Source organism: Sturnira hondurensis, unplaced genomic scaffold (assembly GCF_014824575.4).
Source record: "Sturnira hondurensis isolate 20B ecotype Veracruz unplaced genomic scaffold, ASM1482457v3 Scaffold0024124, whole genome shotgun sequence".
NCBI lineage: Eukaryota > Metazoa > Chordata > Mammalia > Chiroptera > Phyllostomidae > Sturnira > Sturnira hondurensis.
In genome coordinates, this window is record NW_028096755.1 from 418,771 (window position 1) to 439,272 (window position 20,502).

The following is a 20,502-nucleotide window of genomic DNA, read 5'->3' on the forward strand; positions in this document are numbered from 1 at the left end:
TTGAGAACAGCTGTGTGGGGCCCCTGGTGGGGGGTGGTGGCGGTGGCAGTGAGGGACAGAAACAGGAAGACAAGCCCAGTTTGCTCATGCTGGTCCCTTGTTTGGCTTAAGCAAACTGAATTACCCTTGTTGTAATTCCTATTACAACCCCAGCTGCCTGGACATCCTGAAGGCGTATTTCCCTCCAGTATTTCCGGAATCATTCCATCGAGCAGCCGAGGTGATGACAGTGTGAGGGTTTACTGAGGAGGGAAAACTGTGGTGGGATCTGCTTGCATCTCTGGTTCCCCTTAGAAAGGAAGGTTGAGGCACCAGATAAGAGGTTGAAGGGTTAGACACCCGTGAGGGCCGAGGGTGTTTCCAGGAGGAACAAATGGTGTGAACCGGGCCGGGCGGTGGGAAGAGGGAAGCAGAGCCCTGGGCCAAGAAGCTCGTGTGAACCTGGCCAGCCACAGGCCATCTGGTGACACAGGTGGGAGCTGAGCTCCGAGGGAGCCGTCAGCAGGAATTGTGTCAGGGAGCAGGAGCCGTGGGCCGTCTGCCCGAAGCTGGAGGAACGTCCAGTGGGAACCTGGCTGGCCAGAGGGAAAAGGAGCTGGCTATGATCGAGGAGGTAGGACGCTTCCTTTCTAGCTGTCACCTTGGGATGAAGAGTGGCCAGAAAGCCTGTGGCACCTTCACGAGGCTGCCACTGCTCCGTGGCTGGACCCCTGGCAGGAGGTGGGGAGCAGTGGGAAAGTGGATGCTGGGAGGGTAACCTGGGGGTTGAGGGCAGCTTCCTTCCCCAAACTGAGTCTTGAGCTGGCTCTGGAAGGCCAGATCGCCAGGCAGAGAGAATTGCTGTTCCTGCAGCAGGAACCAGCAAATGCAAGACCCCGGTGGTTGAAGAGGTTTGGGGCATGTTTGGAGAAGGGCAGGACCAGAGTGCATGTCAGAATGAGGAGGACATGAGGTTGAAGAGGTGGGTAGGGTCTAATCGACTTGGGGCCTCAAATACCAGGCTGTTGGGCTAAGAGGGCAATGGGGAGCCAGAGAAAGATGTTGAGCAACGGATGGGTTGGGATACTGAGTGTTCTGAAGATCCTTCTGGAGTGAACCGGAGGGCTGGAGGTCAGGAAGAAGCCTGGGTTGGGGCTCCAGGTAAGAAGAGGATTCAGAGAAAGAAACAAAAGAAGGCGGGGACGTTTCCTAGATGAAGCTGTAGGTGGGGTGAGGGGCAGGTTCCTGAGCTCCGGTAGCTGGATAGAGAAGGGACAGCAGTTGACAGGGCCTGAAGAGGGGGCTGTTTATAGACTGGACAGCACATCACAATACGCAGGGCTTCGGAGCGTACCCTCTGCTGAGGTGCCCAGTGAGCACAGTCTACACTGTCTCTCCGCCCTGCCCCCTACCCGCTCCCTGCCAGTCTGCCAGCGCTCGCTCAGACTTCAGGAAGAATGGTCCATTTCATCCACTGGGATGAGGAAAAACCAGGTCCGCGATCCTTCAAGAGGGAGTCCACTTCCCTTGGTGGGGGGTCTGCAGAGTCCGTACTCCCACAGGGCGCGGGGAACCCTGATGTCCGGATACAGCGGAGGGCCGGGAAAGGTCAAATGACCTCTGTTTGTATCTCGCCTTCCACCTTCTTCTTTTGCTTCTCCATCACCGCCTCCAGCTCTGACACTTTCTCTTTGTCCTGGAGGGCAGGATGGAAGTCAGGACTCTGGCGTCAGAGCCCTGGGTGCCCTTCCCAGTCCTGTCCCGGGACGGGGCGGCAGGCTCACCTCCAGCAGCGCACGCTGCACCATGATTTGGCTGTACACACGGGCTCCCTCTTCGGGGCTCACCGCTTTGAACTCCACCTTCTGTAGCGAGAAGATCTGTGCGCCTGTCAGCACGCCCAGCGCGTCTACCGTCCTGAACATGGGCAGCAGGGGCGTGGTCAGGCCTGCCGGCTAATCAGAGCTCAAGTTCCCTGCCAATCTCTTCACGCCCAGCCAACCCTTTGCCCAATCAACAGCATTCACCCACCAATCACAGCGTGCCCTGTATGGGCGGGGCACCCTACGTCAGGGAAGGGTAGGACTTCCCTGTACACTCCAATCACAACCTGCCATTCACTATTGCATGGCACTAGCTTTGGGCCAATCCCAGTTCCCCGTGGTCTGCCATACCCCACTCTGGGCCAGTCAGAACACTCACTTCTAGAGTCCAACTCTGAGGCCTCCCTAGCAGGCATCCGCCACTCACCCGGAGCTAAAGCCCTTGGCCTGCAGCCAGGCGCGGACCTCCGAGGCGTTGGAGCGTGTGCTGAGCTGCGGCTCTGGGGCGCGGGGCCCTGGGGCTGTGCGGCTGGGGCCCGAGCGGCCCTGAGCCAGGCGCGCCTGCAGCTCCTCGTTGACACTGACCATCTGGCAGAATTTCTCTGCAGGCGGGAAACCGGGAGGGAGGGCGGACTCAGGGAGAACGGTCTTCGTGATGGACCAGAGTCCAACTCCTCTTTCTGAGCCTGTGTTTCCCTTCCTGGAAGGCGAGACTAGGGACGATTCTCCTGAAGGGGTGTCCCCACCAACTCACCCTTCTCGCTGGGGTCCAAGTTGTTGAGGCTGTCGCAGCTGTCCCAGTGGGGCCTAGCAGGGGCAGGAGCCACAGCTGGGGCAGGGGCCGGTGGAGGAGGAGGAGTGCTATTTTCCTAGAGAGGACCGAGAGGAGGGAACCTGGATCAGAGACGGGACTCCGAGTCCCAGACTCTCCTTACGGAGATTTCTGAACCCCCATGCACCTCTTCTCCCAGTACCTAGTCTTCACACACCCCTCATTCCCAGGACCCAGGACCTTCCCTCAAAACCTGGGAGTCTGCCCTGGCTTACCAGGTTGCGGGCAGGACTCTGGCTGCGGCCCCCCTGGGGCCCCGGGTGAGGTGACAGGATATTAAAAGGTACATATCCTTCCTGCCCTCGCTGGTCTCGAACCTTCCACCACTTGCGCTTGTCATCCAGAACCTGGGGGAGGTAAGAGGAGAGGGTTCGGAGCCTGTGCCTGCAGTTAGGGGTGGGTGCACTCCAGCCCCTCAGCCCCACGCCCCTCTAACCTCTAACACGTCCCGATGCTTGACGGATAGCTCGCTGCTGTTGCGGGCCTGGAAGTCATAATTACATAGGACCCACTTCCCCGATGCCTCCGGCTCCGGCTGGGGCTCAGCTTCTGGCTCCGGATCTTGGTGACTAAGGAGAAGGAGGAGGGTTGAGGGTAGGAGGCAGCCAGTCCCACTGCTCTGGGCTGTAGGGTGTTGGGCGTGAGCTGGAGTTAGAGCCAAGCAGAGGCCAAAGGCAGGACGCCGAGTTAGTACTGTTAATAGAGACCTAACACTGGAATAACAGCCGGAATCTATTTTACTTCTTATGTGCCTGGCAAGGCGCTGTAAGCACCTGCTATGTGTACTAGCCTCACCTCCACTTTATAGATGAGAACAGTCAGGCTAAGAAAGATAAAATATCCCAAATCACTCGACTGGGGACGGATGCTATTTATTGAACTTCTCCTATGCACTAGGCTCATGCATAATGATAATGCACAGGCAAAATAAAAACAATAGTTAACACTGAAATAGCACTTACTACGTGCCAGGCACTGTTGGTCAGAGTCTGTTATGTACATTAGCTGACCTATAATACTTGAGACGACCCCTGGCAGAACTGTGAATTTGGATCCCCCTTTCTCTTCCTCCTCCCAGGGATCCTATTATTATTTTCATTTAACAGGCGAGGTAGCAGAACAGTGATGTAAAGAGACCCACTGATGCCAAGGTCTCAGAACAAGAGGCATAGCTGGCATGGGACCCAAGCAGGCTGGTCCCAGAGTCCATGTCCTGAGTGATCCTGCTGTCCTATGCATGCAGCTGGATGTGAGCCTTAGCTCTGTCATGGCCTTGAACCCTGAACTGAAAACCTAGACAAACCCATGGACTTCTCACTCCTCCAGGAAGGGATCATTACGCCCATTTTTTCCTCCAAAAATCTTGAGGCTCAGAGAGGAGTTTCAAGCTGGGGGTGTCTGAAGCACCGCTAGACCAGGCAGCTGGGGGAAGGGAAGTGGGGTTTGGGCTCTGACCCCACCCCCAGTAAGAAGGGACCTCAGCTCAGATCAGGCCTACCTGTGCAAGGGAGGGGGGGTCTTCAGGGCCGTGGCGCCCCCTGTGTGGAGCCGGCAGCTCCCAGCATGCTGTCCCTGCTGAGATCCTCTGCCTGGGCCCTCACCCAGACCCCCCTTCTGCTCCTCCAGCCTCGCTTGCTTGGTTTGTTCTCATCCCACGTGGCTTCCGTCTCGTCTGCCCCCAACTTGCCCAGGGACCCTAGAGTCCTGGCCCCTCTATCCCCTTCTTCCTCCAGGAACCAAGAGTCTGCACTCCCACTGCTTGTTGGAATCATGCACTTGAACCCCCTGGTTCTTTCCTCCCCCAGAGATCCAGGAGTCCAGGTCTCAAGCTGTACTTCGCCCTTTTAGCTCTTAAAGGCTCCTAGTCTGACGCCCAGCAGGGACTGAGACAATTGCTGCAAAACCTTAGGAAAGTGAGGGCCCGGCCTCTCAGCCTTTACCTCTCCCAGGGGCCCAAAGGTACTTGTGCTTCCTAACTTTCCCAGAAACTTGTCCCTCAGCCCTTGAAGTCCCAAGCCTGCTTCTCTGGGTGCCCAAGGTCCCATACACCAGACTTGAGCTCCTCTTCAAAACCCAAATGTTCAATTCCCAGCCTCTTCCCTCCAACACCCAGGGCTCTGTCCCGGTACAGACCCAGGCAGGGAGTTTCCCAGATCCTGGGAAACCAGTGTCTTCTTCTAGCCTTTTGGGGTCTCAAGACTTTACCCACACCCAGCCCCCTCCACCTTCAGACCTTGGAATCTGGGCCTCTATCTCCCTCCTCCCTCAGACCCAGAAGTTTGGGCCCGCCCCCTCCCTCCCTGCTCCTCCCCCCTCTCCCGACCCCGCCCCCAGCCTGGTCACCACCTCACCCACCTGCGAAGAGCCGGGAAGACAGAAGGAAAAAGACAGAAAAGGGGGGGGGGAGGGCAGAGTCAGCGCCGGGAGCCCCCACGACGCACTGCCCTATACCCCATGCCTCGCCCCTCCCCCCGGGGCTGACACTCACCCATTGACAGCGATCTGGGGGGCGCTTTGCTGCAGGAGATAAGAAGGCAGCGGGTCAGAGGGAGGGCGGCTTCTTCCCAGACTCCCTGCCCTGTCACCCGTGGGAGCCTGCTGCCCCCTCCAGGCCTGAGGCTTACCTGCCTGCGCCGCCTCTCATGCTGCAGCTGCTTCTCCACTGGGTCCTCCCAGGGGCGGCCCTGCGGGTCAGTGGCTGGGGGCTCCCAGCCGCTGTAGAACTCCGGGACGTATGGGGTTCCCTCCTCCAGGGGCAACTCCAGCCTGCAGCCAAGGACAGGCTAAGGGCTCAGGGATCCTGGTCGGCCTGACTTAGCCTTGTCAGTAACTTCACTTTTCCTCTTTCCCTAAACCTCATCCTAACCCAGCTATTCTATCCTCCCTTTTTTTTGCCAAGCCCTGCTCCTGCCTCTAAGCTCCGCACCCTATGACATCAATTATTTCTCAATACACTGATTTCAACTAATGCTTGCCCCAGCCTCTGAATCCAAACTGGGTTTCTAGCTACACGCATCCCTCCCTGGTTCTGCCCCTACCCCCTTGAGGTTCTCTACCTCCAAGAACACAGACTCCGGCCCCTTTCCAAAGCCGCAGGTTGAACCTTTCCTAAACCCCGCCCCTTCTATAGCTCCGCCCTTTTGTTCCTGCTGGATGGGCTGACACAATTCTAAGCTTCTCACACTAATTTCTGGCCTTTCCCCCAATCGGATGCTGGTATTTGTCCTAGGTTCCACCCTTTCTTCATTGGCCCCACCCTCCTGTCTACGCCCCGCTCTAACCCTTCCTTCCCATTCTCACCTTTCCAATCACTGCCTCCCAGCCCCTTCTGCCCTCCAATCGCCACGCCCCTGTCTCCCAGCCCCGCCCCTCAATAACCACGCCCCTTACCCCGGGCGGGTCCAGGAGTCCCCCAGCGAGGTCCAGAGCGCATTTTCACTTGGGGTGACATTGTCCTTCAGCAGTGCTACGGCCTCAGACGTCAGGTGCGGCCGCCGCACACCGCTCGCCAGCTGGGGTCCGCCCGACATCTCCACAATCTGCCGGGAGTGGGGGGCAGGAATGGGCAAGCCATCACACCCTCTAGAAGTGGAACCTCGATTCCTCTTGCTGCAGCGGGGACAAGAGGGCCCAGGGGGATGGTCTCACCACGTGCAGAGGTCCGAAGAGGAAGTGCAGCAGCTCTTGGGAGGAGGGGTTGGCGATGTTGCCGCGCAGCCGCGCCTGCGGAGCCGGGGAGGGGCTGGCATTAGTGCGCGGACGGGTCAGGTGTGTCATCCCCTCCCCACCCCCCACCCCCCGATGCCCCGCGCTGGACGCGTCCTCACCAGCAGGCTGAAGGCGTACTTGATTTTCTGAAGCACGTCGGTGTACTCTGCCTGGCTGGGCGGCTTAGCCCGCAGTGTCAGGAGGCCATCTGTGGGCAGGGGGGTAGGCAAGGGGGCAGGGGACACAGAAACAGCCTCAGAGACAAGGGGAGCCCCAGAGAGCTCGTGATGAGGAGTCCCATGGGCAGGGGATGCGAGGGGGGAGACCCCAGAGAGAGGGAGGCTATTTGGGAGTGACCAGGGGGCAGGGCTGTTTGGGATCCCACCCGGTGGCGCCCCTCACCCCCGGCCTCTCGGCGCCGGGCTCTGCGGCCGCGCTCCCGGTGCTCCAACACTCTGGCCGCCTCCGCTGACTTCTGCAGCTTCGATACGAAGCTCTCCACGTCGTCGAACACGTGGTTCAGGATGTCCTGCGGGACAGAGCCCGGGGACGCGTGAGACCCCTGGGTCCCAGACCCTCATCGCTCCAGTCGGAGCCCGTCAGTCAAGAGACTTAGACACCCTCGGCCCAGTCCAGGCCACACCTTCTTATTCCTCAGTCGGCCCCCGCGGGCCTCGCCCCCACACGTGTCCCCGCCCCTCGAGGTCTGGCGCACTCCCACAGTCGGTCCGCCCCCAGTCTAGCCCCGCCCCTGGGCGTCTGGCTCCGCCCCGCTCACCACGTCCCGTTCAGCTTGAAGAGTGACCAGGTCCTGGCCGTGGGGACCCAGGTCCGGGGAGGCCGGGTCAGTGCTCCTGGAGGTCTCCGCCCCGCCTGGCCTCGGCTCCGTGTCTGCCTCAGGGATGGGCTCCGTCTGGGGTCCCCTGCGGCCCGTGGCCGGCTCCGCCGAGCTGATGGCTGCGCGGACCGACGGGTGGCGCTGCAAGGGCGGGGTCTCCGGGGTGGGCGAGGGGCGGCGCAGCAGCTCCTCCTGCGTGGCCCTGCGGGGGAAGAAGGGAACCTGAGGCTGGGTCTCCCGAGGAGTCCATGCACGGAGAACAATTCGGTGCTTAAAACAGGCACAGTTGCCCCAAGGGGTCGCACTTCTCTGGAGGAAAACAGGCCAAGAGAGGAGAAAACGGGGACCAGAACCAGGAAAAGTAGGGTCCTGGAGGGAGGTCACACTTGTTTGGAAGGTACATGCAAGACGCGAAGGGGTTTTGTTCGACTCCATTCAAAATTCGTTCTGCTCTAGGCTAGTGGTGACAGTCCACTTCTCGGATGCGGAGAATAGAGACCCCACCCGTCCCCTCTTCTCCCCGGCCTCCAGCCCAGCCTCCTTACTTGAGCGCCGCTGCCCGGCGATCCCCACGGCCAGAGCGGTAGCTGTGCAGAGCCCCCTGGATGTCCTCGTGGATCAGCTCCGCCTGCCAATCGTACCGTCAGGCCACGCCCCCACCCACCCCTCACCCGGCCTCCCCGGGACGCGAGAGGGACCGGCTCAGCCCCAGACCACGTCCTCGTTCACGCTTGTGGACCACGCACGTTCACGCACTAGACTCACCTTCGCCCTAAATCTCTCCGACCTAGGCTATGCCCCCACCCACGGAGGCCCCGTTCAGGGGGGCTCCCTACCCCTAGACCGTATTCACCCCCATCCCAGTTCTGGCTGTCCTCCAGGCCCCGTCTCCTATGTGCTGTCCGAGCCCTTGACCCTGAGTCCAACCTGCCCTCAAAGCCCCCTCCCAACTAGAACGTTCCGGTAGGCCACGCCCTTCGACCCAGTCTTTGCTCCAGGCCCCGCCCCTTCCCAGCTCTGCCTGGGCCAGCACAGGGTCCCAGCCCCTTCCTCTCCCGTGACCCCTGACCCTGCTCGCTCACCCCGAGACGGAGGCCCTGGAAGAAGTGCACGTCGGGCTGCAAGCGCTCAGGCTCCTGGCACACCAGCAGCAGCAGCGAGCGGCTCCGGCCCGGTGGTATCACCACGTCGCAGCGTACGATGGCGCCCAGTGGGTATGACTCCAGCTCCTCCTGCTGGGCGGGACGGCAGGTAAACTGAGGCTCGGAAGCGATGTCACTACTACATGAGGGCAGCAGTGCCACCAGGGGCAAGCACTGCGAAGGGCAACCCCGCGACATCCCCTGTTTAACAGGGCTCACAAAGGAAGCGGGTCCCTTGCCAAAGTTCCCAGAAGAAGGTCACAGAAGCCAAGATTCACACTGAGATTCCCGAAGTCCCTGGGGCCAAGCTCTGCAGGGCTGCTCTGTCCAGCCTCGCCTTCCACCCACGTGCCCCCTGGCACCTTGGAGACCGGGTCCAGCAACGTGACGTGATCGGGAGATATTCGCAGCAACATCTCCTGGGCCCAGACGCGGCCCTGGCTGTCCATGACCGACAGTTTGCGGGAGGCGTCCTCCACGGTGTGCACGCCATCCTCCTCACCCAGGCAGAATGTCACCAGGTGCTGGCACAGGCCACGGAGAAAGCAGTGAGTCCCAAGATAATGCTGGGGGGCTGGTACTCAGAACACCCTGAAATCTGCCTTACAGCTTGTAACTAACCACACCTCCTCCAGGAAGCCTTCCCTGATCACTCGCTCCACCTATGGGCGCCTCCTCTCGGTGCCCTTTGTTTCTCTTTTATCAGAGTGGTGAGCACCTGGGTCTGTCTTCCCACGGAGACTGGAGGCTCCTTGAAGGCAACGATTGGTCTGGATTATTATATCTGGTCCCTTCAATGCACCTTTACCTGCATCAGAGCACTGGGCACTCTTCACAGTACCTCTGGGCCTTGTCTGAGCCCTACTCACCCAGGATTGCACCTGTGGCCACACTGTCCAGCTCAAGAGCTGGTCCAGAGGGCAAGTGGGCAGATTCGAGTGGAACTGAGTTCTGCCATGATACCTGTGTCTGAGGCAAGGTGGAGGAAGTCCACTTTGCAGGTGAGCAAACTGAATCCCCCAAGTTGTTTCCACTTGGAAGCCCAACTGCCTTCAACAGCCCCATCACTTTGTCCTCGAAGACTCCCCCCTGCCCCCCCGCCCCACCCCCCTGCCGTGGCAGCGCAGACCCCAGACTCACGTTGACTAGATATTGGGACACATCGGCCATCACCATAGTGGAGTACCGTTTCCTCTGTTCTGTGTGTGGTTGGGGGGGGTGGTGGATCAGAGGCCTTGGCCCTCAGTCCCCTCCTCCCTCAGACCTGGGAGTCCAGGCCCCCAGCCCTTCCTCCCTTAGACCCAGGGGTCCAGGCCCCCAGGTCTTCAATTCTTTTTGTCACTTCCGGCTGTTTCCCATGGCCCGGGGTTTCTTTGCCCATGAACTCACCATAAATGGACTTGGCACTTGGTTTGGAGGCAGCTTCTGGGCTGCTGAAGGAAAAGAGGGGTGAGGGGGACTGTGGGAATTTGGGGCACATCATGGGGGGGTCAAGTGCTAAGAAGAGCAGTGACTTCATTTGAGGGCACTGGGGAGCCATAGAGGGTTCTGAGCAGAGGAGGAGAGGGCAGAGCTGGACTTTAGTAGGGCAGGTGATGGTACTGGGCAGTGGTAGGGAGAGTTGTTTTTATGGGCACACAGACCTGGGTTCAAATCCCCTGTGAGCTTCTGCCTTACTCTAAGACCCTGCCTCAGTTTCCCTCTCTGTAACACAGGGGTTAGTTACCCTATAGCAATGAGATGATGCAGTTGGAGGGTTCTGCAGCCCTAGGAACTGTTATTGTCATTATTATAATGCTAAAGGCTAGGCACATAGTTGTTGCTTAATAAATGGAATTTTTTTTACAATAGTGATAGTATTTGGAGGAGATAGAGAGTTATCTTCTTCCCCTTCCACCCTCATGGGCCAGGCTCTTCCCAGCTAAATCCTCCTCTGTCTCCTGCCTTTGACCTCCTCTTCAAGGTCACCTCCAAGAAGAATTCTTTTATAGTTCATTTTAGAGAGAGGGGAAGGGAGGGAGAAAGGGAGGGAGAGAAACATCCAGGTAAAAGAGAAACACTGACTGGTTGCCTCTTGCACGCACTCCAACTGGGGACTGAACTAACATTCCAGGCATGCGCTCTGACCAGGAATCAAACCTGCAACCTTTCAATTTATGGGACAGCACTCCAACCAACTGAACCATGCTGGCCAGGGCTCCAAGAATTCCTGAGTCTTCATTTCCATAGAAATAACTGAGGCTCAGAACCCAAGTAGGGTCAGGAATGAGGGATGAGCCCTGGCTGGTGTGGCTCAGTGGATTGAGCCCTTGAGCCAAGGGGTCACTGGTTTGATTCCCAGTCAGGGTACGTGCCTGGGGTGCATGCCAGGTCCCCAGTAGGGGGTGCATGAGAGACAACCACACATGATGTTTCTCTCCCTCTCTTTCTCCCTCCCTTCCCCTCTCTCCAAAAATAAAATAAATAAAATCTTTAAAATAAAGAAAAAGGAATAAGGGATGAGAAACCCTTCAGTCAAAGCTATACTCCTTATCTTGCTGCTATCAGTCAGCTTTCCCCACAATTTGATTACCTCTGTGCTGGAGAACTCACTACCTCACATCTCCCATGCAGCTATTCCCATGTGTCTGACTTTCCTCCCTGCTCAGTCCAGGAGACCTGAGCCTTCATTATAAATACCCCTGACTTCTTAGCAAAAGGTCAATGTTTAATAAGATAGCGACAATAGCAATAGCAGTTTCTGTGAGTTGAGTGTCTGCTGTTAGTCAGATTCTCTGCTAAGTCTTGTATGTGCATTATCTCATTAAGCCCTTAAACTTGGCGGGGAACTGAGGCTCAGAGAGGTGACGTCCTTTGGCCAAGGTCACACCACTGCTGAGTGTAGGTGTCTGAATTTGAACCCAGGTCTGTCTGCTCTGGAGCAGAGCTCTACCTACAGGTTGGACTGGGAGGGAGGTGGCCCGGGCTTCCTTCCCAATGTCCAGACCTTGGCTGCTGCAAATGCCCTGTGAGGGTGGGCGAGAGGTTGGGCCCACGTGCTGGGGTGGGGGGCCTGGTGGGCAGGGGACACTTACCCGGTGGTGGTGCTCATGGTGTCAGAGTGGGCAGCTCTTGCCACGGGGAGGTGCCCTGTGAGGCAGTAAGAAGGTGAGGGCCTCTCTTGCCCTGTGGAACCTATGATTCCTGGCTCAGCCCTCCTCCCTCAGACCCAGGAGTCCAGGCCCCCAGCCCCTCCCCCTTGGACCCAGGGGTCCAGGCCCCCAGCCCCTCCTCCCTCAGACCCAGGGGTCCAGGCCCCCAGCCCCTCCTCCCTCAGACCCAGGAATCCAGGCCCCCAGCCCCTCCTCCCTCAGACCCAGGGGTCCAGGCCCCCAGCCCCTCCTCCCTCAGACCCAGGAGTCCAGGCCCCCAGCCCCTCCTCCCTCAGACCCAGTGGTCCAGGCCCCCAGCCCCTCTTCTTTCATACCTAGTACCGTTTCCCAAACCTGTCAGAAATCCATGCGTTCAGTTCCCTAATCTATGTGTACCCCACTTTTCTCCTCTACCCAGGGCCCTGTCTCTCAGCCTCACCCTCTCGGGGGCCCAGTCCAGGCTCCAAGGTGCTTATCCCTAAGAGCCCGGCGTCCCTCTGACCACTGGTCTCCTCAGAGACCCACTCATTCACTTCCTCAGTCTCTATGGTCTCATGTTCTTCCTCTAGCTATGGGTGGCCCACTTTTCAGCCCTTACCTCTTCGACACCCAGGAGTTTGGGTCCCTCCTCCTTTGCTTGCTGAACCCAGACCCCTGCTCCTCCTCCCCTACCCGGGAGTGTTCCCACCTTCCATCCCCTCCTGGGTCCCCTCCTCACCTGCCCTGTCAGGTTCCGTCAGAGGAGAGGCCCGCTCTGCTCTCCCTTCCAGACCCGGGCCCCTCCTTCCTGCTCCCTCCCAGGGCCGTCCCGCCTCCACATACCTGAGCACTCACCTGGCACTGCCTGGCTGGAGTGGCCCCTGGGCGGGGNCGCCTTTGCTTGCTGAACCCAGACCCCTGCTCCTCCTCCCCTACCCCGGAGTGTTCCCACCTTCCATCCCCTCCTGGGTCCCCTCCTCACCTGCCCTGTCAGGTTCCGTCAGAGGAGAGGCCCGCTCTGCTCTCCCTTCCAGACCCGGGGCCCCTCCTTCCTGCTCCCTCCCAGGGCCGCCCCGCCTCCACATACCTGAGCACTCACCTGGCACTGCCTGGCTGGAGTGGCCCCTGGGCGGGGCTGGCAGGAAGACCCAGGGCGGGGACTGGGCTAGGAGCCTTGGCTGTGTGCTTGTAACAACAAAACAGTAACAGCATCCGTCCTCCGAAGTCGCCGCTGGTTCCCCTCTCAAACGCCCCCTTCGATGCTCCTAATACCTCTGCGCAGTGGGAAGTCTGATCGCTCGAGAGGGGCCATCGGCGTGTCGAAGGGGGCTGGGCTTCTCTCCCCAGGGCTAGCGTCCTTCCCTCTGTGTGCACCCCGGTGGACAGTTCACGTCTTCGCCTTCGCCTGTTCCCTCGACCCCTGCCCCTCCCCTTCCCGCTTCCTTTGGAAACTTCCCTCCGTGAATCCGCGATGAGGATGGCTGAGACTCCACTTGCTCGGTGCTCCAGGGGGCACGTGCAGTGAGCCGAGGGGAAGGCGGACGCGGACAGTCGAAGCTCAGACCCCGGAGAGCAGGGAGGTGGACGGGCCCAGGCTTAGTCTTTCTCGGCAGTGATCCCCACCTGGGCCGGCCACCGTCTCTCGCCTGGACCCGCCTTCTCACCGGTCCGCCTGCTTCCTTCCTTCTCCCCATCTGTCTAGTCCCAGTGTCTCAGTCATAGACGCTTCAGTCAGCCCGGGGTCACATCTCTGCTCAAAATCTTTCACTGGCTCCCCTTTCTCCGAATAAAAGCCGAGTCTGCAGGGTGTTCAGGGACATTCTAACCTCTTCTTTCTGCCCTTGCTCTCCGTCACGCTGCTGCCGCACACCAGCCTCCTTGCTCCCCCATGGTCACCCAGACCCCATCCTGCCTCAGGGCCTTTGCACCTGCTGTTCTCTGTTCCTGGAATGCAGTTCCCTTAGCTAGCCTGACCTGCTTCGGGTCACACTGGAATGCCACCTTCTCAGACAGGCCCCTGACACCCTATTCAAAATCACAACATCTCTTACTCTCCTGTCCTTCATCTCTTCCCTCACTCTGTACTTAATTTTTTCTTCAGAATGGTTATCACCTTCATATTACCTGTTCACTTTTTAAAGTCCTTACCTGAGGATAATGTTCATTGATTTTTGAGAGAGAGAGTGAGAGAGAGAGAGAGAGAGATGTGAGAGAGAAACATCAATCAGTTGCCTCCCGTACATGCCCTGACTGGGGATTGAACCTGCAACCTTCTGGTGCATAGGATGATGCTCTAACTAACTGAGCCACCCGGCCAGGGCTCATTGCATTATTGCTTCGTCGTTTCATTTAACACATGTGGGCCCCACAGTCAATGCTGACTGAGGCTGGAAGCAGGAGAAGAAGGAGATGAAAGAACAGAGGCGAGAGAGACGATGACAAGAGCCCAGGGGCGTGGGTTGGAGTCCTGACTTAGCCGTTTCATAATTTCAGTCATTTTTTCTTGTGTGTGCTTCAGTCTCTTCTGAGTACGTTATAGGTGTGTATGGATAACCCCCACGGCAATCTGTGAAATGGGTCCTACGAACGCCGTTCATACATGGGGAAACAGAGGCCTGTACACGTGAAGTCATCTGTCTACAGCTCATACACGAAGGAGACGTGTTGGCTGAACCCTGGGCCATGCGGTGCAGACCTGTCTTCCTTTCGTGCTGGCCCCTTCTAGCTGTGTGACCCTGGGCAACTTACTTCACCTCTCTGTGCCCCAGCTCTCCTAAAAATGGGGATCACAGCGTCAGGAGGGTTAACTGAGATTATGAAGCTTTCTCAGCTTAGTAATTGCCCAAGACAACACAATAGATGGCTGTTACGGTGACAGAGATGACGGCCTTTCTTTCTACTTGTGCTAGAATGGAGGGCTGTGGAAGCCCAGCGGAGGAGAGGGGCAGGGCAGGCTTCCTGGAGGAGGAGGGGCGGCCGGAGCTGAACCTGAAGGGCCAGTTTGGCAGCCCAAAGTGGCCTAGAGTACGGAGGAGGAGGAGTGTTCCGGGCCAGGGCGCTCGCTGAGCCTTGGAGGGGAGGGCCCAGGAGCCAGGGAGCTGGGCGCACCTGCCTGCTGTGCTGCAGGGGGGCGGTCGGTGTGTCATGGCTCCGGCTTCTGTCACTCTGAGTCCCTGTCACCTCCACAACACAAATGCTCTCTGAGCTCGGCCTTGCCTGGGTTGGGGTCCGTGGGAAGGAGCAGACCCCTCACCTGCTGTGGGGCAGACGGGGCAGGATTGGCACTGCACTGAGAGAGGAGCTGATAGAGGCTCCGAGTGGGGAGGCCACTAGCCCAAGGTCAGGGTGCTCTGGGGTCACGAACATGCATTTAGCTGAGCCCAGGTCGTTGTCTTCACATGCAGGTGAGGAACCGTCCTCTTAGAGGCCCTTGGTGGGAGTCAGGGGCCTAGACTCCTGGGTCTGAGGGAGGAGGAGCTGGGGGCCTGGGTCCCTGGGTCTGAGGGAAGAGGGGCTGGGGGCCTGGGTCCCTGGGTCTGAGGGAGGAGGTGCTGGGGGCCTGGACCCCTGGGTCTGAGGGAGTAGACTGTTTTTGAGCAGGCATTTCCTGCCCCCCCCATCCCCACCCCCAGGTGTCTGTCTGGAGCAGCAGGTGAGACCGAAACCCTGAGTCTCCACCCTAGTTCTAGGGCCCAGGGACACCTTCCTTGTTCTCTGGGTGCAGAAGAGGCCCCTCCCTCCCTCCAAACCACAGCGAGTGGTTCCCAAATTCCTGTGGCACTCCCACCCTTGTGCAGCCTGACTCAGTAAGTCTCAGGTGGAGCCGGCAAAACCCCACCTTGGAGACTCTCCAGGGGGGAACCCCAGCAGCTGAGAATCCAATCCTTCCCGCTGGCCCATAAGGTCCTTTCATTGAGTGAGCCCGGGGCCACAGGTCAGAGGTCACCTCTGTCCCCAGACTTGTTGGGGGGAACTGGGCTAGTATTTATTCTCTGGGTTGGGGAGCCCAGGAACTAAATGGAATTGTCCACGGGGGATTCATAAAGCAAGCGCCCTTGTATGTCGGATGTGGAAGCACCCCCCACGCCACCCCTCCCCCTCTTTCCTCAATGCATACCCCTCCCCCACCCACATGTAGGATGAAACATTTTTTCCAACTAAAAAAAAATTCTCACCTGAGAATATTTTAAAATTGATTTTAGAGAGAGAGAAAGGGGAAAGAGAGAGAGATAGAGAAATATAGATTTGTTGTCCCACTTCATTTATTCAGTCATTGGTTGCTTCTTTTCCTTTTAAAGACTATTTATTCATTTCTAGAGAGAGGGGAAGGGAAGGAGAAAGAGAGGGAGAGAAACATCTGTGTGTGGTTGCCTCTCACACACCCCCAACCAGGGACCTGGCCAGAAACCCAGGCATGTGCCCTGAGTGGGAATCGAACAGGCGATCTTTTGGCTCACAGGCTGGCGCCCAATCCACGGAGCCACACCAGCCAGGGGCACTGGTTGCTTCTTGTGTGTTCGACCCTGACCCCGGGTCGAACTGGAAACCTTGGTGTATCAGGGTGATGCTCTAACCAACCGAGCTACCCGGCCAGAGTCTGTAGGGTTTGCTGATGAATTCTTAGGATGAGGAAGGAGGTCCAACTCCCAGGAAGTGAGAGGTTTGGCAGGTCGCCAAGGAGGGGTGTAAGTAAAATGGAAGCTGGGTGTCAGTGAGTTGCATTTGCTCAGCTGTTGCTAATTTTTTCATTCAAGAAATGGTTCCTGAGCCCTGGCTGTTGTAGCTCAGTGGATTAAGCATCGGCCTATGAAGCGAAGGGTTGCTGGTTCGATTCCCGGTCAGGGCACAGGCCTGGGTTGCGGACCAGGTCCCCAGTGGGTAGCACATGAGAGGCCAACACACATTGATGTTTCTCTCCCACTCTTTCTCCTTCCCATCCCCTTTCTCTAAAAATTTAAAAAAAAAAAAGTTCCTGAGGCCTGATTTGTGTCTCTTCATCTGCCCTCGAAGGAGAGTCCATTGGGGAAAATAGATCCTGCTGGTACCCACTGTCCCCCTTCACAGTGTCATGTACTCTGTTGGGGGTGGCACACACACTGTGCTTCCCCAGAGGAGGGTGTGTGTGCGGCCCTCAAAGAGGCCTTCCCTGCTTAAGCGGTAACTGGACAGGGTTCTGAAGGATGAGTAGGAGTTCGCCAAGGACAATGTGGCAAGGAACGACATTCTAAGCATGAACAGTGGCATGCAGGAAGTCCTGAAACCAGGCAGCAGCAAATTCTTAGGCACCTACTGCATGCCAAGCGCATTCTAAGTGCGGAACAGAGGAAACCCCTGCCTTTGGGTGCTCCCAGAGGGTGTGGCGGGAGTCGGAAGGTAAACAAGCCAGAACGCATAAGTGAAAAAGATTTCTAGCTATGGAGGAAATGAAACAGAGATAAGAGATGGACCGATCGAGGGACAGGCAGGTCTGGTCACCTCAAGTGGCGGGGAGGTCAGGGATGGCCTCTCTGAGGAGGTGGCAAGCAACGTCCGACCTGAATTTCAAGAATGAGAGGGTTTTGGGGGTGAGGGATCGACTCCCTTGGGTTCGCTGGGCGGGGAAGGCCTGTAGGAGGTGGGGCTTGCTGGGGGGGGCGAGACCGCAGTCAGCGCTCTGAGAGCCTTGGTGACGTTGGTGACGGACGGTGACGCCAGCAAAGGAGAAGGTGGCCAAAGTCCAAAGCCACTGGATTTGCCGGGGACCCTCTCAAGGTCAAAAGCTCCCAGTCTCGCTGCTGGGGGCGGGGGCGGGGGTGGGGTGGGGGTGTGTGTGATGCCTTAACTGTGACGTGGTGGGGACGGCTCAGGCAGCCTGGAGCCCAGAGGAGGCCCTCCCCAGGCAAAGAGGGTGGGAACAGGTTTCCCTTTGGCCCTGAATCCGCCAGATGCGGAGACCGGCGGGGAGTGCCCGCAGGGAGTGGGGCCGAGAACCGGCCTGGCGGGAGGCGGAGGGTGGAGGGCGAGGCCGGGGGCCCGAGCTGTTTGCTCTCTGGGAGGGAACCGAGGAGCGAAAAAGTCTCCGCGAGCCGCAGGGGGCCTGGCCCCGAGGCTGGAGGCCTGGGCCCACGGAGAGGTGACCCACTTCATTCTCATTTCTTCTTTCCTAAAATGAGAGGCAGGTGGGAAGGGGAGGCGTGAGAAGGCCCGTAAGGTGCTTAGTTGATGGATGAACAATCAACAGACGGAGGAGGGAACCTCTGACGGAGTGACCGAGGGGACAGCTCGGAGTTTCAGCGCCTGCTGACACCTCAGGCGAGGGGCAGCCTCAGTTTCCCCAGCTCTGAGCTCCCGGTGACCATGCAGTGATTCGAGTCATTTACTCAGCCATTCAACCGATGTTTTTGACACATGGACGCTGCACCAGGCACTGTTCTGGGGTGTGTGTGTGGGGGGGTGGTGGTGAGGCGTGAGCCATGGGACAGGCAGTCACAGAGGTAATGAGGGCCACCCTGGGCTCCCGGGGTCTCTGTACGGATCAGAGGGGCCGAGGGCTCTATAGAAGTGTTTTGATCAAGTATTTTGGAAAACTGTCCCTGGCTGGTGTAGCTCAGTGGGTTGATTGAGCACAGGCCTGCTAACCAAAAGGTTGCTGGTTCAATTCCCGGTCAGGGCACATGTCTGTTTCTCTTTCTCCTTTCCTTCTCCTGTGTTTGAAAATGAATAAATAAAATCTTTAAGAAAGTATTTTGAAAAACGGACATAAATTTACCTATTTTATTTTTTAAAATATTTTATTTATTTATCTTTAGAGGGGAAGAGAGGGAGAGAGGGAAAGAAATATCAATATATGGTTGCCTCTCTTGCGCCCCCTGTTGGGAACCGGACCACAACCCAGGCATCTTCCCTGATTGGGAATTGAACTGCAATCCCTTGGTTCATAGGCCCGCGCTCAATCCACTGAGCTACACCAGCCAGGGCAAATTTGCCTCTTTTAAAGGGAACAACTCAGTAGCATTTAGTGCGCCCGCGATGTAGTGCACCCAGCACCTTCACCTGGTTCCTAAACGCTTTCCCGTCACCCAGAATAAACTTCCATCATACCCATTAGCAGTCGCTCCTTGGGCCTCCCTGCCCCCAGTCCCTGGACACCACCCTTTGCTTTGTGCCTCTGGATTTGCCCATTCTGGACATTTCACACAAATGGAATTGTGTGCTGGGGGACCCTGTAGCGTTTTTGAGGCTCATAGATGTCCTCTTGGTCAAGTCTGAATTCCTTTCAGACTTGAGAAAAGTTGTGAAAGAATGCAAAAAAATTTTCCCATGTACTAAAGCCAGATGTGCCTGAGGTTAGCGGTGAACATAAAGACTTTTGCTTTATCCTTCTCTCTGTCTTTCCCTAATACACTCCTTTTTTCTCAACTGTGTGTCATTGCATACTTGTTATACCTTGACCCCTGAAAACTTTATATATTTCCTAGAAACAACAGATTTTGAGAGAGAGAGAGAGAGAGAGAGAGAGACAGAGAGAGGGGGAGAGAGAGGGAATTGGGTGCCCTAAGTCTCCTGATGGAGAAAACAGAGGGCATTGTGGGAGATTCTTCTTAGCACCTGGGACAGCACCCAAACACTTAGGAATTTATTTTTATTTTTTTAAAAAAATATTTCATTTATTCTAGAGCGAGGGGAAGGGAAAGAGAGCAGGAGAGACACATCCATGTGTGAGAGATACATTGATCAAATCCGTTGCCTCTCACAGGCCCCCAACTGGGGACCTGGCCCAAATGGGGCAACCCAGGCACATGCCCTGACCAGGAATTAAACCCGTGACCTCTGGGCTTGCAGGCCAGCACTCAGTCCACTGAGCCACGCCAGCCAGGGCAAGAATGTAGTAAGAACATCCGCAGTGATAAACATGTATATTGCCTACCTGGAGTCCAAGGAGAGATTCTAAACATCTCGGGTGTGCCTGGGAATCAGGTAGGAGTTCCTCAGTGTGCATTGTTCTCCTTAAAATAACAGGAACAGCCAGCAACGCTCTGGCCCTCACTGTAGGTTAGGCCCTTCTTGCATGTCAACCTTCCAGACTCAGTACTAGGGGCCAGCAAACCACAGCCCTCCCCTTGCTTTTGGGAGTAAAGTTTTACCGGAACACAGCCATGCTCATTTGTTTGCGTACGGTCCGAGGATGCTCTCCTGCTTTCTGGCCCTTTGCACAAAATCTTTGCTGAACCCTGCCTGAAAGGGAGATGATATTAGGAGAAACATTCACAGAGAGAAAATGCTGTATTCAGGATCCAGAGAGTCAGCATTTGAACCCATCACGTGGGGTTTAAACTTTTATTTCTTTTTGAAAAAGATTTTATTTACTTATTTTTTAGAGCGGGGAAGGGAGAGAGAAAGAGAGGGAGAGAAACATCAATGTGTGGCTGGGTCCCACTGGGGACCNCCCTGCCTGAAAGGGAGATGATATTAGGAGAAACATTCACAGAGAGAAAATGCTGTATTCAGGATCCAGAGAGTCAGCATTTGAACCCATCACGTGGGGTTTAAACTTTTATTTCTTTTTGAAAAAGATTTTATTTACTTATTTTTTAGAGCGGGGAAGGGAGAGAGAAAGAGAGGGAGAGAAACATCAATGTGTGGCTGGCTCTTGTGCGCCCCCCACTGGGGACCCAGCCCACAACCAAGGCATGTGCCCTGACCAGGAATTGAACCAGTGATCCTTTGGTTTGCAGTCTGGTGCTCAATCCACAGGGCCACACCAGCCAGGGAAGGGGTTTTTATTTTTAAAAGCTGTCCTTATTTTTAGCCCTGTCCCATAGTATTTAGCCCATGCATAATATTATAGAATCCTGTCTTTTACTCTAAAAATGTGCACCTTTCCCCTGCTGGGTAGCTCAGTAAGTTAGAGCCTTGTTCCGATATGACAAGGTTGCCAGTTCCACCCTCAATCAGGACACATCCAAGAGTCAACCAATGAATGCATCAATAATAATAAGCGAACAACAAATCGATCTCTCTCTCTCTTCCCCTAAAATCAATCACTAAATAATTATAAGAAAAAATAAAAATATGCTCATTACTATATAAA

At 56.7% G+C, this 20,502-nt stretch overlaps 1 protein-coding gene across 7 annotated transcripts; it reads right to left on the reverse strand.

Moving 5' to 3' along the window:
- Positions 1-221: 221 nt before the first annotated feature.
- On the reverse strand, positions 222-12,488 carry EPS8L1 (EPS8 signaling adaptor L1). 7 transcript variants are annotated; one of them, XM_037038047.1, is made up of 20 exons: positions 12,415-12,488; positions 11,397-11,451; positions 9,712-9,752; positions 9,463-9,521; positions 8,685-8,846; positions 8,263-8,412; positions 7,726-7,808; positions 7,121-7,382; positions 6,745-6,871; positions 6,462-6,550; positions 6,283-6,357; positions 6,025-6,173; positions 5,259-5,400; positions 5,123-5,151; positions 3,071-3,203; positions 2,850-2,981; positions 2,557-2,671; positions 2,230-2,404; positions 1,764-1,896; positions 222-1,675 (listed from the first exon to the last, which is right to left on the reverse strand). In XM_037038047.1, the coding sequence occupies exons 2-20, from the start codon at positions 11,411-11,413 to the stop codon at positions 1,589-1,591; spliced, it is 2,160 nt and encodes a 719-aa protein (XP_036893942.1). In that variant the 5' UTR covers positions 11,414-11,451; positions 12,415-12,488; the 3' UTR covers positions 222-1,588. The 7 variants fall into 7 exon arrangements, with proteins under 7 accessions (XP_036893942.1, XP_036893941.1, XP_036893946.1 ...); XM_037038046.1 differs by having other exon boundaries at positions 9,712-9,755; XM_037038051.1 differs by lacking the exon at positions 12,415-12,488 and adding an exon at positions 12,172-12,238.
- Between the last annotated feature and the right edge of the window lie 8,014 nt (positions 12,489-20,502).

What these genes read in the sequence shown, in the direction of transcription:
- EPS8L1 (XM_037038048.1), bottom strand. Translation starts at nt 9,862, where the DNA reads ATGGCTCCCCAGTGCCCTCAAATGAAGTCACTGCTCTTCTTAGCACTT. An exon ending in AGTACGCCTTCAGCCTGCTG is followed by an intron (nt 6,358 to 6,461) that starts GTGAGGACGCGT and finishes CCGGCTCCGCAG; the next exon opens with GCGCGGCTGCGCGGCAACAT. An exon ending in ATGAGAGGCGGCGCAGGCAG is followed by an intron (nt 5,152 to 5,258) that starts GTAAGCCTCAGG and finishes TATCTCCTGCAG; the next exon opens with CAAAGCGCCCCCCAGATCGC.